General features: G+C 46.6%; 2 protein-coding genes across 4 annotated transcripts in view; one reads left to right on the top strand and one right to left on the bottom strand.

Moving 5' to 3' along the window:
* The window catches only part of LOC308354993 (uncharacterized protein), a gene marked incomplete at its 5' end in the record, with an annotated part of 56965 nt that extends 52846 nt beyond the window's left edge, over window positions 1-4119 (top strand). The window contains one exon of the mRNA XM_080822917.1: window positions 2802-4119. The remainder of the gene's footprint in view (window positions 1-2801) is intronic.
* Window positions 4120-5439: 1320 nt separating this feature from the next.
* Window positions 5440-15339, bottom strand: SLC25A28 (solute carrier family 25 member 28). Of its 3 annotated transcripts, none has more exons than XM_080822493.1 (4): window positions 15034-15339; window positions 8830-9058; window positions 7645-7701; window positions 5440-6251 (listed from the first exon to the last, which is right to left on the bottom strand). In XM_080822493.1, the coding sequence occupies exons 1-4, from the start codon at window positions 15322-15324 to the stop codon at window positions 5734-5736; spliced, it is 1095 nt and encodes a 364-aa protein (XP_080678619.1). In that variant the 5' UTR covers window positions 15325-15339; the 3' UTR covers window positions 5440-5733. The 3 variants fall into 3 exon arrangements, with proteins under 3 accessions (XP_080678619.1, XP_080678617.1, XP_080678618.1); XM_080822491.1 differs by having other exon boundaries at window positions 14725-15224; XM_080822492.1 differs by lacking the exon at window positions 15034-15339 and adding an exon at window positions 10719-11114.
* Between the last annotated feature and the right edge of the window lie 634 nt (window positions 15340-15973).

Here is a 15973-nt window from a genome sequence, read left to right as displayed (position 1 = left end):
TCATAGCATCCAGAATATATAAAGAACTAACACAACTCAACACCCCAAAAATAAATAATCCAACTTAAAAATGGGCAGAAGATGGGGCGCCTGGGTGGCTCAGTGGGTTGAGCCGCTGCCTTTGGCTCAGGTCATGATCTCAGGTCCTGGGATTGAGCCCCGCATCGGGCTCTTTGCTCAGCAGGGAGTCTGCTTCTCTCTCTCTTTCTCTCTCTCTGCCTCCCTCTCTGCCTACTTGTGATCTTTCTCTGTCAAATAAATAAATAAAATATTTTTAAAAAATGGGCAGAAGACACAGATTTCCTCCAAAGAAGACATATAGGTCAACAGACACATGAAAAGATGCTCAACATTACTCATCATCAGGGAAATAAAAACTGCAATGAGATATCACCTCAGGCCTGTCAGTTGGTGAAATTTACATATGAACTGTGGGCCAGATAATCATTTTGTATCAGTGTTACAGATACACACATTAGCACATCTCCGTACCCGTATACGTACGTATTTCTTCGCACATGTTCTCTTGGGCACAGGCTGAAGCTGCGTTCACAGCTGGAATTTCTTCTTCAGGCAAACTTCAGTTCTGCTCTTAAGACCTTTCAACTGATTGAATGAGGCCCGCCCAGATTATCTAGGATAATCTTACTTACTTAAAAAAAAACAAAAAACTGATGATATCCACAAATACCTTCACAGCAATGTCTAGATCAATATTTGACTGAAATACTGGAGATGATGGCCTTGCCACCTTGTCACCAAAAAACTGCCCATCCCATAGGCCCAGCCTCTACCCTGGGACCCCTCCCTGCTCAGTACAGGTTTGTGAAGTGAAATGGTCATTTCTAACGCCAGCACCATTTTCCCAGGCAAACCTCAGTGTCTGACCACAACAGTACCTGCATCCCCCTGTCAGCAGGTGGTTTTCAAGCACAGTGCAGGGGATGGTACCAAAGAGGCATGATTCTACAGGTTCCCCAGTGTGGGGAGACAAAACACAGCCAGAGGAGTACAATTCCCATACCAGTGTCTGAACCACCAAGTCCCCTTCATCTTCTTGTAACTACCTTTCCTAGGTTCCTCTTTTCTAGATGATGACAGCTCCTTGGCGGGAGCTCCCGTGTCTAGCTGGCTCCCCGTCCAGGTTGCCCTAGGCCTGGCATGCTGGTGGACTTGTCCTCAGTCATGACTTCAGTCATCTCCCTCCCCGCTTAAGAACCACCAGCGTTCCTCATTAGCTGCCAAGTCAAGTCTGGACACCTCTGCCTGGCTTTCAGGCTTCCCCAGTCCGACCCTCCCTGGGTGCATGACAGCTGTCTGCAGAGTTGTGAAAGGCCGTCAGAGAGAAGACGAATTAGTCTGATTCCTGCTGCTCCAGCAGGCGGAAGGTGATCATAGGTGGAGACTACGGGGAGACCTGGGTGCCTCGATAGAAAGAATTATTCTCCTTTGTTTTTGGTGCGTGGATGTGGGCTGAGGGGGCGGGGGGTGAGGCGGTGTGTGGGGGGCTCTGATGACGGGTGGAATATTGTGCACAGCACCCACGGGACTTCTCTACTTACCAGCCTCACGGGGCAGGAAGTCACAAAATACTGCACGTCCGGTCTAAACACCAATCATGTGACGTTTCTGATGGTCTAGACAGACTATTGTTCAACAGACCTCCTAAATCAATGAGTGGAGACAACAGGAGGAATATTTTAGATTCTCAAGAAAATACGTATTTGTTCTGATTGCGTTGTGTTTGTGTGGTACACTGGGGTTAGAGAGATCAGCGGGAGCCCAGTGATGGAAAGCCCTGTTGGCCATGGTGAGGAATTTGGCAACTGAAGCAGGCCAGCCATGTGATCCTAGAATGGAAGCAGGAGACCATGCAGAATGAGCTTTCTAACAGCAGTGAACTTGGCAGCGATGTCATGGATGGCCTTGAGCGGCAATGAGCTCCCAGACACAGGAATGGGGAGTGGGGAACCCCCTCTCAGGGGTGCTGCAGAGGGAAGTGGAGCTCCAGGAGGGATGGTGAGCAAGATGACTTCCAAGAACCCTCCCACCTCTGACATTCTCCCGGGCCTCCCGCCCTCCCCTCCAACCCCACATCTCCAGCCAGGATCTCTTCAGTGGCACCAAACAGACTCCCCTCCTCAGAACCCTCTCTGTAAGCCAGCCTGCTCCCTTTCTATCATTCAGATTGTACCTACCCACAGCAGTGCTCTTGACAATACATTATTACAAGGGCGCAATGAGTGACTGACAGAATAAGCTATTGTACAATGGAATGTTGGGTGGCTATTTATATTGAAGTGTTGGAAGTTTTAATAATGTGGAAAGATGGGCACCATATACTATCACGAGAAAGCAGCTGGTTACAGTGTGACCTGAATTTTGAGTGTTAACCAAAAAAAACAAACAAAAAACAAAACAAAAACCCAACATAGAAAGAATACTGGACAATGAGTACATCAAAATGTTGTCATATTCCCTGAGTAATGGGATTAGAGGTATTTTCTCTTTATCTATTTTTAGAAATTGTATAAAATTAGCATGATTTGACTTTTATTGGCTTTTACAAAATTATTTTTTAATTCTATTCATCAAAGCCATGTCTTTCCCAATAACTCTGACCTACACTTACCTTTTCTGTCTCTAAATCTTCTTGTTGGTTCTGTATAATCCACTACATGGCTGGATTCTGTCTTGTGTTATTATAAGACTGTTTCATTCATGTTAGTCTTGTCTCCACAATTAAGAAAAGTTTTTTCTGGCTAACCTGTGACTTCTTTTCTTTTCTTTTTTTTTTAAAGATTTTATTTATTTATTTGTCAGAGAGAGAGAGAGAGAGTGAGCACTGGCAGATGGAGGCAGAGGGAGAAGCAGGCTCCCTGCCAAGCAAGGAGCCCGATGTGGGACTCAATCCCAGGACGCCGGGATCATGACCCGAGCCGAAGGCAGCTGCCCAACCAACTGAGCCACCCAGGCGTCCCCTGTGACTTCTTTTCTTGCTTCAGCATGGAGGCAGGCTTTGGCACGATTTCTTGCATGGCATGGCATTGTGCAGGAACTGAGCTTGCTCCTGGATCCTCAAGGTGCCACATGACCTACCTGGCTTTCCAGAGAGGCCCTGGACCTGAGAATGCCCCAAAGGCCCACAGCTCTCAAGGGAGTGGAAGCAAAGCTTGGCTCCTGACCCAGGCATTCAGGAACCCAGATCGTTCAACCCTCTCACACTACGCTGTCTCTATCCGCTCTAGTGACTGGATGAAGAGACCTGCAGAGACTAAGGCCCTGTCCAAATTCCAAACCAACGGTCCTCCAACAGCTAGGGCACAGTTGGGAGATTGGAAGGTGACTTTTGCATTCTTTTCTCATTGTTTGCGAATGACATTAGAGCTGAGAGAATCTTCAGTGACTGTTGTTCTTTCAAAAAGTTACCCCGTATTCTATTCTTAGAAAATGGTCATATTGACACAGTGCCTACTGTGGTCTGCATACCATGCCGATAGCAGCTCTATCTGGCCAGCTGAAGGGACGAGGTCTGGAGAGGCATGCCTTTGTTCTCACATTCCATGTGTGCTGGGAGGCAGCGACTCTCTTACATTTTTACCAGAAGACCCTGTGAAATGGCCTCTGCAACGATTTCATCGTGCCTGTTTCGCTCCGTAGGCGATTCAAACTCCAGTTGCCACCAGCCATGTTCATGTCTCTCTTTTCCATCACTACAGCAGAAGGGCAGCATCGCTTACTTAACTAAGGCTTAGAACAGGAGACCCTGCTGTTTCCTTGATGGTTTTTCTTCAAGCGTATTCCGACACGATTCTCCACAGATACTTGATGGGCTGTCAGGTGGAAGAAGGGTAAGATTTATTCTGTAACAGATTTCTATTGCTTCTACAACCCTAACATCACGCCAGTCTGGCACCTGCTGTCTCCCTTGCCCCAGTCCTGGTGCAGACCACTGTGTAGCCTCCCATCAGGTCTGCAAGCCTGTCCAGTCTTGCTCCCCTAATCCTTTCTCAGAGAGTCTAAGTGATCTGTTTAAATTGTAAATCTGATCACACCACACCTCTGTTTAAAACCCTATAATGCCTCTGTATTGCCTTCAGGATAAACTCTCAACTCCTTAGCATTGCCTTTAAGACTCAGTCCCTGCTTTGCTCTCCAGGTGCATGCCTTGCCCAGGTTGTCAGCCCTACCAAGTCCTTTGCACACTGAACCCTCAACACTTGTTATCCTCTCTTACCTCTCTTTTCTAGGTCTTTGCCTCGAACATTTCCCCTCCTCTCTTCACCTGGTTAGCTAATTTGCCTTCCAGAGGTCACCTCAGATATCACTTCCTCCAGAAGCCACCCTTAGTCACCCAAGGCCAAGGCTGGGTGATCTTACACGTTTCTTGTCATTTTATGTTGTAGGTGCCTGTTTACATTTGCCTTCCTCTCCAGACAATAAGTTCGTTGAGGGCTGGGATGGTTTTATTTATCACCATAACCCCAACATCAGTGTCTGACACAGGGACACTCAACAGTTACTGAGTGAATGAATGAAATGAATGAATGACCGATGACATAACAAGGATGGCAGATGGGTGTTCTTGGAGGTAGATTTCCATTCTGTGTACTGAAGAACTTGCTATTAACTGGGGATATCCAAACAAAGAAACAGACCAACCCATGAAGCACAGTGAAAGCCCCACCCCTGAAAGTCTCCAGACAGAGCCTGAGTGGCCTTCAGGGGAGAGAGTCTTTGGGAGACGGGTTGCAGTATGTGCCCTCCGCTCATTTCCTGTCTGCAGGAAGGCACGATTAGGTCCACTTCCGGGAGCAAAAGATCTGGGCTGGGGTTTCAGTTCTGTACTTGCTGTGAGAACTTGAGCAAGGGATGGCCTCTCTGAGCTTTTCTTACCTGTAAAACAGAGGTGATGCTCGGACTGCCTACTTCACAAATTTTGTGAGAACCAGATGAAGTCACATACAGTACTCTGTAAAAGGCTTTAGGCCAAATGGAACGTATTATTATTTGCCACATAATCTTTTTTAGGTCTTGCAGCTTCACTGAGTAACTCTTGTCCTGCAACGACATCAGAAAACAAAGTACCACATGGGGAGTTGGACTTTGGCAGGCAGAGCTGAGACAGCAGAGAAAGCTACCTCTTCTGTGCCCAGCCACTGTCCCAGGGAAAAGTGGCAATCAAGAGTGCCTGTTTAGCCAGGATCTGTCAAAAGCCATTGTTCCTGCCCTCAGAGAGATTCCTTGAAGCCTATTACTAAAACAAAGGGAGTGGGGCTCCGAAGTCCTAAGTCACTGTGTAAATCAGCAGAAACGCAAACTATGGACAGACATACGTGATAAATCTTTCCTTTGGGCCCCTTGATTTACGCTTAAAGTCAAGAGCAGTTGACAGCACTTCACTTCCCCTTCGGCGAAACAAACCCAATGAAACCATTTAATTTAAAGGCTTTTTATTAGGAACCACGGGAATGAGCTGCTTATCCCTCTGTAACAGTCTAGAGCAGGTCGTCAGGCCCAGGAGGGAGAGAGGTTATCAGAGGTGCTGTGGTGTGCTTTGCTGCATTGCTTAGGGCCCGGAAGGAAAGGTGGCGGCAACAGAGGTCGGTAGGAACTGGTGTTAGCCAAAACACCAACAGCCCGGGGAGAACCCTCTCCCTTCCTTCGAACTCCACGCAAGGCTGGAACAGGCCAGGAGACAGAGAACGTGGCTGCATCTTCTGCTGCTTCACTTCACTTGCTGGCCCTCCACTCTTGTTGCCGTTTGGTGATTAGGTATTTGAAGAACTCATACACAGACCACGCGATGGCTGTGGAGGGGATCTGGTAAATTACTCTGGCCTGCACCCCTCGGAAGTAGGCGGTCACCCCGCCTACTTGATACACCGTCCTGAAGGCACTCGCCATGCCTGTGATATGTCCTGTGATGTTTGAGTTCAAGGCCAGGGACTCCTGGGTGTTGAGCAGTGTTTTGCAAACGTCCAGTGGGGTTGTGGCGGCGGCAGCGACGGCTCCCGCACAGGCTCCAGAGAGGACGTGGGAGCTAGGGCTGTACCGTCTTTGGGGGTTAAAGTGCTCCTGCAGGAATTCATAGGTCATGAAGTGAATGGCTTGGAAGGGAACATTCATGGTTAGCTGCGTGGTGTAGCTACGATAGAAGGCGCCGGCCCCTTCATTTTGCCACACTGCCCGCACACAGTCTGTCACCCGGTGGTATGGTGAATTGTACATCTGCATCCTCTGCTTGACCACTGAGGGTGCCAAGAAGGAAGGAAACGATGCCAGCCGTCAACAGGTGAGCGAGGGTATCCAGATTCAGAGTCCCAAGTCGGCGGGTCGGCCATCGGAGCAGAGGGAGGGAAAAAAACATGAGTGAGCTGTCAATAATACGTTAATACGTTATTATCTAATACATTCAGGTTTCCCTTTTTTGAGAGGGGATAGGAGAAGACTGGTAAAGAGCCAAAACATAACAGGTCCACTTCTATTAGGTTTTCTTTAAAACCAACCAGTGAGGGGTGCCTGGGTGGCTCAGTTGGTTGGGCATCTGCCTTTAGTTCAGGTCAGGATCCCAGGGTTGGGATCCCTGCACTGGGCTTGCTGCTTAACAGGGAGTCTGCTTCTCCCTCTGCCTCTGTCCCTTCCCCCGTTCACCCTCTCTCGTGCTCTCAAATTATACAAAATATTAAAAAAAAAAAACCAATAAACAGAATGTATGTATGATTTAGAACTCCAGAGGGTTTCCTTGAAATAAGCACCTTATTTACTTATTTATTTATTTATTTACTTTATTTATTTACCTCTTATCTTACCCTTTCATAAAACTCAAGACAAGAAACGACTCAGTGGCAGTGAACATAATAACGAACAGATATAGCCCTAATCTGCATCCTCAGGTATGCAGAGCACCCAACTCTTATGACACGAGGATGGTTAATCCTCCTACAGGCGAAGGGCTACCAAAAAAGAAAACAAAATTCTTAACCAAGAAGGACTGTGGCTTTAGTTTCCGAACATCTGCTCTCTCAGGTGGATAACATGATGTGAGCTCTCCATCTTTAGCTTAGGTTTGGCCCTTGTCACACCATGGCCTTGCCCAGACAAGTAAAGAACTAGAACTTAAAGAACATGGCAACCACGCTACCCCTTCATATTTGAGCATCTCACCCTCCACCTGGAAAGCTGAGATCCAAGCAGCCACGCATGAACTGAGCTCTACAATGTACCCTTTCATTCCTATCTCATCTGTCTTCATTTCAACAAGAAAGGCTGGATTTTTAAATGTTAAAATCATCCATCTTCACCTCTTTGAAGAAAAGTGAAATAATCTGTTAAATTTTCAGATGAGATCAAATCCCCTACAGAGGAGACTTCCAGGAAGGCCCGGGAGTAGGCCAAGTAGAGCCATATCTTTTTTGAGAAAAGACCCAAAGACGGATGAAATCTCAAGGAGTTTGCTTCCTAAGGGCCGCCTCCTCAGTACCCACAACGTGGAGGGGAGCGCCCTCTAATGGTAAGACGCAGTAGCACAGCAGCCCAAACCAACCAGGTCTCCCTGGCTTTCTTCTGCAAACCAGAAATAAAGGAAAAGCCCTGAGATGCAGATGCAGCTGCCCACAGAGGGAATGGAGGCAGAATCATTACCTTCTGCTGGATTCATGGCTGCATCATGCAGTAATGTTGCTACACACCCGGCCGCACCTGCAAAGGAGAAAACAACTGCCACATATAAGGCCAGGAGAGGTCAGGTGATTCACTGAGGCCTGGTGGGCGGTGGGGGGACAGCTAAGCCAGAGTAGGGACAGGGAACGTAGGAGCCAGTTCAAAAGATGGGACCCCACTACTCCTAAACCCCCGTTCTGAGAAATGAAGATACTTGTTCCCACCAGCTTAGTTAAGGTCACCAATCTCCATTCCATATGTATAATAGGAAGGCCCAGAAGAGCCTAGGAAAACAGTCCAGATTTTACAGCCAGTTCTGAGAATAAACACAGTTTATGCCCCAGATAGGAACCAGATCCACTGCGGCCAAGGGATGCCAGCATCAGCTGCCGCCAGTGGAGGGAAAACATGAGGGGCGGCGGGGTGGTCAAATTTGCACCACAGCATCTCATCTCCCAGCCTGCCACCCCTGTGCTGCCCAGTCCATGTCCACAGATTCTAGTATCTGTACGACTAGACCTTTCCTTCGGGTCCTGAACTGCCGTATCCCTCACCACTCCTGTTCACTCTCAATTTGGTGCTCAGTCCTCAAGCACCCGGCTGCTGTCCCTTCCGTTCCTTCCACATAACCTCCAACCCTCTGGTTTCTCAGTGCAGAAGTCCCTTGGCTCCAGCCCAATTCACATGTTGAGGCCTGGTCATGTCCTCAGCGACTCAAACTGCCTCTGGTCAGTTAGGGTCCTGAAAAGGTGAGGCAAAGAGCTGGGGCTCCGTTAATGTCTTCCTTGGGTGGCTGGGCTGGGTCACCTCTGATCCTGCCCCGAAGAGCAGGACATCACCTGACCATCAGGAAATACACAATGGGGGGTAGTTCGGTGTGTCTCCATGTTACCGGGGCATTAGAAGTTGGTGCAGGGAGATGAAAGAGTCAAGCTGGTAGGTTAGGGAAGATACTGTTAACACTTTGTTGAGGAGGCCCTCAAGGAGGGGTGGGGTTGCAGGAGCCCCTTGTCAGAGAACATCAGGTTTGGAAGTCCCTTCCCTATAATCTGGCCTACCCCAGCCCAGAGCTTCAGCTCCAAACCATGCTGAGACGGGAAAGCACGGACAGCAGCAAAGCCCAGAGAGTTGAGAAAGTGGGGGAACCAGCACAGGAAGGCTCAATACCGTTGGCAATATGGCTATTGCCCCCAGGGTGGATTACATCACTCAATGTCTTTTTTAACTTTTCGTAGCAGGCAAAATAGAGGGCATGGGCAGGCCCCGCGCCTGTCGCTGTGACATTCAGCCCCCGCATAGGCCTCCACAGCCCCTCCGTTCTTATAATCCTCCAGAGCGCCTCCAACACATTGCGGTAGCGGGCGGCTGGGTCCGGCTGTAGGCTCTGCATCCGGGTCTGAAATTACAGAAAGAAGCGCAGGGTCAGCGATGCCAACTCCTCATTCAGCTTCCCGACTTCTGACACTGAGGCTGTGGGCACTTCTATGTGCAATCGTGCCAAGGGGCAGGACTGCCGCCTGGCTTCCAGGTCTACTTCCTTTCAGATCTGCATCCAATCTTTCCAAGACTTGGACCTTTCTTTTGCTAGTCATCTATGAGGGGAACACCGCTGTTGTCTCTGAGGACATCACTGCTTAGGACGTGGCCTTGGACTCTGAAATGATTCAGAGCCTCAGCAACAAATACCAAGCCTGTGTTTCAGAAGTTGCTTTTGTGCCTTAATAATCTCGGGCCGAGTTCTTTCCAAATGTATTTTTTTTAAAGGACTTTTTTAAAAAAGATTTTATTTATTTATTTGACAGAGAGAGATCACAGGTAGGCAGAGAGGCAGGCAGAGAGAGAGAGAGAGAGAGAGGGAAGCAGGCTCCCTGCTGAGCAGAGAGCCCGATGTGGGACTGGATCCCAGGACCCTGAGATCATGACCTGAGCCGAAGGCAGTGGCTTAACCCACTGAGCCACCCAGGCGCCCTCCAAATGTATTTTGAAGTCAACTATTTTCTGTCTACAACATAGTTCATGCATTATTTCTGAAGATTGATCCTGGGCCTGCTTCCTCACCACATACTACACTAATAATGAGAGGATAACTCATCCTTTGTTAGATACTTGATGATTATCTGAGTTTCTCAGATTACTTGGCATTGGCACCTGGGCCTGTAGGTTAAACTCTTGGCAAAGGCAGCATCTGTAATCGATACTGCTCTAATTTCATGGGAAAGAGCATTTAACCCGAAACTATGAAAGGTGGAAACCAACTTAGTCTCTAAAACTGAAGGGATTTCCAGATCTCTAATCTAAACGGAATGAATCCCGAAATTGGTATCAAATAATATCAGCCTTCGTGAAACATAATCCATGGAATTTCCAGAGGATTCAATGACTGAGACAAAAATACATGGTAGACACTTTGTATAATGCTGGACAAAGTTGGATTGAAATATAGGAAATGTATCTTTTCAAAACATTCCCCAAATCACAGACCCTCAGGGGAAGGGTGTGTCTCCTAATGAAAATCTCTTGTCTGTTGATCCACTTCAAGATTAAGGTAGCATGGAGATTAAAAATATAAAATCAACGTCCAGGGCCTGGAACAGAGTAAGCACTCAAGACTTGTTTGTTGAATGAATGAAAGAACAGATGACTGAAAGAACAAATGAATCTTAGCTGTCTGCATCAGTTCACAAAGTAAGAAGTGGGCTATTAGTGAGTCAGTAGGGGCAACTAATGCCCAAATGCAGTTTAAATTCCTACTTCATTCCAGTTACTGATTCAATTTGAACCTTCCTTTTGGCCATCTGGAATCCAAGAGCACTGCCTCTTCTCAGGAGCATAGGGGAAAACAATTAACCAGATTAACAGGTCCTAGTTAGCTGCAAGCAATCCACATTCCTCTAAAGTTATTTTCTCCTGCTTGCTACCGACAAAGAACTGGAAGCTTAAAAGGTTAATACTGTAAGTTCAATCATAAATACAGTATCATTTATTACAACTTGACTCATTCTACTTCTCAAAAAAAAAAAACCACACCATAAATTTCCAATAAAGGATATGCTTACGACAAATCTTTCACATCACGCCGAGGTACAGAATCCATTAGAGAGGAGTTATTCGTGACTACAGGTCTTTGCTGGCTACAGCTGCTGATAAACTGGGCCTGGTGGCTTAACAATTGTGTTTCCATAGGTTTGTTTGAGACTGATCTTGTACAGGGAGAATGTTCAGAAATTGCATTGCTCTGCTGAAGTCAGTGGCATTACCAGCCTTGAAAGGTCTGGCCTCAGAGACTTAGAACCTTTCACCCTCAAGAGAAACCTGGACTGAAAGTTACTTCGAACATTTTATACACACCTTTACATCTAACACAATTCTACTTACACCCTTACGGAAAAGACCCAGGCATAAGCTAGGCCAAATATAAAAATCAATATGGCTCCCCAAAGGAGTGAACCAATAAATCTTTCTTTGGGAGAAAAATGAAATCTCTACAAGTTTACGAATAGCCTTTAATTATTCAGAAAAACGCTGGCTTTGAAGAAAAGCCAAATGAACTAATAGGGAGATAAGTGGTTTGGTAAAAGACAAGCCACATTTGAGCCAAAAAGCCTGAGTATGAGCCCCTGCTTTGCTAGATGTGCGGTCTTGGATAGATCACTTAACCAGAGTTTCAATGTTGTCATCTAAAACATGAGACTAAGAATGGCTCACGGGGCTGTTGTGCAGATTCCAAGAGGACATGTAAAAGCCACTGGTAATTTATGAAGCACTAGAAATATAAGGCTTTTTTTTTTTTATTCAAACACGATTCTTGGGCATATTTGTTCATACCATAGAATTTATAGATGATGGCACTGTTGTCTCTTGTATACATTTCATAAATGTCCATGGGCAACTAACTGGTGCTTAGCCACTAGTAAATTAGGTTTAATTTTGTATTTTTCTGTTTTTACTTTAAAGTTTCTCTGTGGCTATAACGATTTTTATGTCCAGCTATTAATCTGGAGGTCATGTTTAGGGATGAGCACTATTATGAAACTCTGTGCCTTGCTTGGATCTGGAGATCTACTTCTGGGAAGGTTGTATGGAAGGCCTGAGAGTCAGACTGGGTTCAAATCATGACGGTGCCACTTAACTTGCTTCCTTTTCTTCATCTGTAAAATAATGAAAATGGTGTATACTTTGTGAAATTGCTTCAAGGATTAAATGAGTAATTTTATGTAAGGCACATCAATTAGTGCTTGGCAAACAAGAACCATTGCCCTTTACTGAATAATAAGTATTATTATTAGATACAAGAAAGTCAAATAAGCCAATGTTTCTACTTCCTAACCTTTCACTGGTGCACGTGTATAGATAACCATTTGCATCTGGAGTTTGGAAAAGATTTCCCTTGCTCTTTCTCTCTTTAACTTATTATGTAAGTAGATTATTTGTGTCCCCATTACAGAGCCAAAAAGTAGCACCTTGGAGGCAGGTGGGTACTTAGCCAGATAATTTTGAGATGATTCTGACTACTTTGGTTGCAGAGCCTATCCCTATTGATAAAGTCTGGTGTTTGCCTCTGAGGCTCAGAAAAGGAAAACTGGAATATATTTGGACTCCCAAACCTCCCTATTACGACTATGTAAATAGTTGGCTGAGTAACTGTGGCCTAGCGGGTTATGGTAGGTTCCTCCCAAGGATATTTTAAATCAACTTGACCCTGATAAGTGGCTGGGGTGCACAGGCTTGCATGCCAAGAGGCAATGCCAACTTTCATTTGCAAACACTGTGGCTGCTGTTTAGGCTCCAACACAGTTACCTGCCTCTAGTCTTACGGACGGTTGGGCTGCTCTTCTTCTCCACCACCATTTATGGTAAAAGAGGAACTGGGAAGCCCTGGGACAAGTGAACTGGGAAGTCCTTTCTGAAGGAAGAGATTTGAATTTTACTTTCATGTCTGCACAACAGTGTCCTAACATCCTACTGACATTAAATCCTACCAGTCTCACCTAGTTGTTCCCTCTAGTCATTTAAATCTCAGTATTAATGGCAAATGCAAATGATTCTTGTAAAATATGCTTTTGTATCTTTGAAGACTCTTGAGCATTTTTTGGTCTCTGAATCAAATAATTATTTAATACAGGGCTTTGAGGCATGACTGTAATGTCATATGACTAATTTTTTAAAAACAAACACTTAAAAGTTTGTGTAAATGAATAAGAACTGTTCTTCAAAACAGTTACCTTGGAAGGCTAGAAGTAACTTATTCTAGCAATGCTGTGATTATGCAAAATATTTCTGGAACTCCTCTTTCAGGAGAGTTCCCTCAGTGGCTTTATCAGCCTCAAGAATAAATCAGTCTCCTTGCTTTCTGGTCCTACCTTCTCTTTGTTTTCAATCAGTATTACCCATTTTGATCTTCTGCCTTATCTGTCATTTTTTATTCCGAATGGTCTGTTACTAAAAACAAAAAAAGAAAAACAAAAACCCAAAACTCCATTTTGTCACACGGCAAAGATTTGCCCTCTTTCATATTCACCCAAATATTCTGCAGGCATTCCTAACAGAGGAATCTATAAAATATTTATAGCAACATTACGCAAAGATAGTGAATAAGGAGATAGCCTCCCAAGGTAATGGGACAACACTTAAGTTGATAAGTTATAGTAATATTTCTCAGTCACATTATTACATTGTATTTTTCAAGTCATTAAATAATTTTCACTGCTTTCCTTGATCTAGTTTTCATTTGATACCCATCCTGAAACATAGCACCCTAAACCCTGCTCTCTACTCACAGTCTAAGTATAGTGAAGTTACTTTACTTTGCAGTTAGGTCATTTTAATTTTTGGATATATAGCATTAACAACTCACAGTCATTCAACCTAGACTTTACTATGTAAATGTCAGAATCTTCACTGGTACTTATCCACTTTATATTTTAATACTGTTAGAGCATTAACCATCCTCTTCTCTCGCATGGATTTTACTATTTATTTCTATTCCTCTCAACTGACAAGGGTATTTAAAACTCTAATACCCATTTTAACCAAGTGCAATCTACCAGTTTCAATAGGTATGGCCCTTGGTAGGAGTTGCTTGAACTTGCTAGAAAACTATCAACTCAGAGTCATTCACAAAGCTTAATGAGCACTTTCCCTATTTCTTCATCCACACTACCAATGAAAACATGTGAGAGTACCAGAACCAGGGAGAAGCAGAAAAGATAGACTTTGCATTTCCCAACTCAATACTCTCTCCTTTTGAATATGTAACATTTTCCTAATTTGAGGAAAAAAACACACTTCAAAGAGCTGTGAGGATACTGTTTAACTATAACCCCAACATTTTTAAAGGAGGCATCAGTCTGTCGATACATTTATTTCAACAGTCCCCTTGAATTTACTTTTCATTCAATCTAGTTCTCACTTTCAGAGATGGGTACCTTTGCTAATGCACAAGAATAAGAACTGTAAAGAAAAATCAGCTCCTCTCTTCCCCTAGCTTTCTTCTGAAGCACCTGATTTCTTTATGTGCTTATCAGTCTGCTTGGTTGTGGCTGCAGTTAGTTTTTACTTTCACAGGAATCATGCCGTCATGTTGATCCCCATTCATTTTCAATATCATCATGCTTCCCTTCTAGGCAACTTTTCCCTTTTGTCAACTTCAGCTGGCTAAAGAAATACACTGTCAGGTCCATCTCTTGTTTGAGGGCTGCACATACAAAATCCTAATCCCAGTTTAGTTTTCATGTTCAGGAAATAGGTGGGGTATCATGCCTGATGCAGAGAAACCGAAACCTCTTCCTGAACGTGGCCTTTCCCAAATTACTTCCAGTCTAGAACTATAAATTCTCACTGCACAAATGATTTCCAGTCACTCGTGGGTTAAGATTTAATAAGTAAATGCTCTATCTAGCTGAGAGATTTCAGATTTCGGTTCCTGCCCCCTCACTTTTAAGGGAAGAAACAGCAAGAAGCTTGTAAAAACACCTGCCACAGAACATCTCAAGCCTTTAAGATTGTATTCAGGATCTGATTCACCCCAGTTGGCTTCACCTTAATCAAGTTAGTAGCACTTACCTGTTCCATCCCATCCCACCCTATTCCTGTTTAGTCCCAGCTAGGATCCGGGGCCTTGGCTGACAGATTTTCCTTCCACAGTCCCGATTCAGATCTCACTGACGGTTAGAAATGGGTCCTGGTTCCTGGCTGGGTTCAATCCCCAGCCGGGACCTTGCTTGCACGGAGTATCGGTCGAATCGTGCGGTGATGGCAGGGGCCAGGAAGAAACCCATGTCGGCTCCGGCTCTCGGCCGGGATCCTGGCTCTGGACAGGACCCAGGGGTTGGGTCTGCCTCAGGTCGGATTCGGAGCCGGTCCACGTCTCACCTTGACGCAGTCGATGGGATACATCACGCAGTGCTCCAGGATCCCTGCCACGGCGCCCGCCACCATGTGCGTGGTGACAGTGGCTCCTGCCGGCAGCGCCTCGTAGTCCGGGCCGGTGTCCGGATCCTGCCGTACCGGGGGCCTGCAGGCCCCGGCCTCCCCGCCGCCGGCCCCCCGGCCCACGCCCCGCTGCAGCCACCCGTCCAGCAGCGCCGACTCCCCGGGGCTCCGCCCCGGCCCAGCCGCCGGCCCCCCCGCCACACCGCCAGCACCCCGCCCCTCCAACTCCATCCACCCGGGCCAGCTGCGGCGCCCACCCTCGCCGCCGCTGCCGCTGCCGCCACCGTCCCCCAGCCCCGTCGTGTCCGCCTCAGGCGCGGCCCAGAGAGCCCGGGGCCTCCGGCTCCCGCTCGGCCCACGAACACGCCCCCCAGCCAGCCATTGGTGAGGCCGCCAAGGCAGCCCCGCCCCTTTGCTTACGTCGGAAAAAGATGTCTGTGGTATTAGAGAAGTTGCCTGTCATTCCTCCGCCCTGCGGCGTTGCTGCGGTTTAGATCCCACCCCTTCCCCTTTGATCTTGGGAAGCTTCTTGTTTATTGGCTATTGATTGGCCAACATGCAAGAACAGCCCGCCCACCGACTTTTCTAGGGGGCGGAGGGAAACTTAAGGCTGAACTTTGATAGGCTCAACCACTCTTGATACTTTGACTGCGGCCATTGGCCATCACCACGTCGGGATCCGATTGGCTACGGGAAGAGAGCGAAGAGCCCAGCGGGTAGAGGGACCGGATTTGGGCCCCAGACTGGCGGCCGGGGAGCTGCGGGCGCTGCATGCCGGATCGTCTCGGGAGGGGGTGGGGTGGTGCCAGGCCTTCAAGGTCAAACCGTCGCAGTCAGCCGTTAGAACTGCGTTCGAGCGCGGGCCCCAAATCCCGGGACA

Source organism: Martes martes (genome assembly GCF_963455335.1).
Source record: "Martes martes genome assembly, chromosome: 14".
NCBI classification, from domain to species: Eukaryota; Metazoa; Chordata; class Mammalia; order Carnivora; family Mustelidae; genus Martes; species Martes martes.
This window is presented reverse-complemented; position numbering and strand designations above follow the sequence as displayed.

Coding starts and splice junctions, on each gene's coding strand:
- SLC25A28 (XM_080822493.1), bottom strand. CDS start 15,324: ATGGAGTTGGAGGGGCGGGGTGCTGGCGGTGTGGCGGGGGGGCCGGCG. Junction 9,059..15,033: donor ATCCCATCGACTGCGTCAAG/GTGAGACGTGGA, acceptor CTGTAATTTCAG/ACCCGGATGCAGAGCCTACA. Junction 7,702..8,829: donor CAATAGCCATATTGCCAACG/GTATTGAGCCTT, acceptor TCTCCTTTGCAG/GTGCGGCCGGGTGTGTAGCA.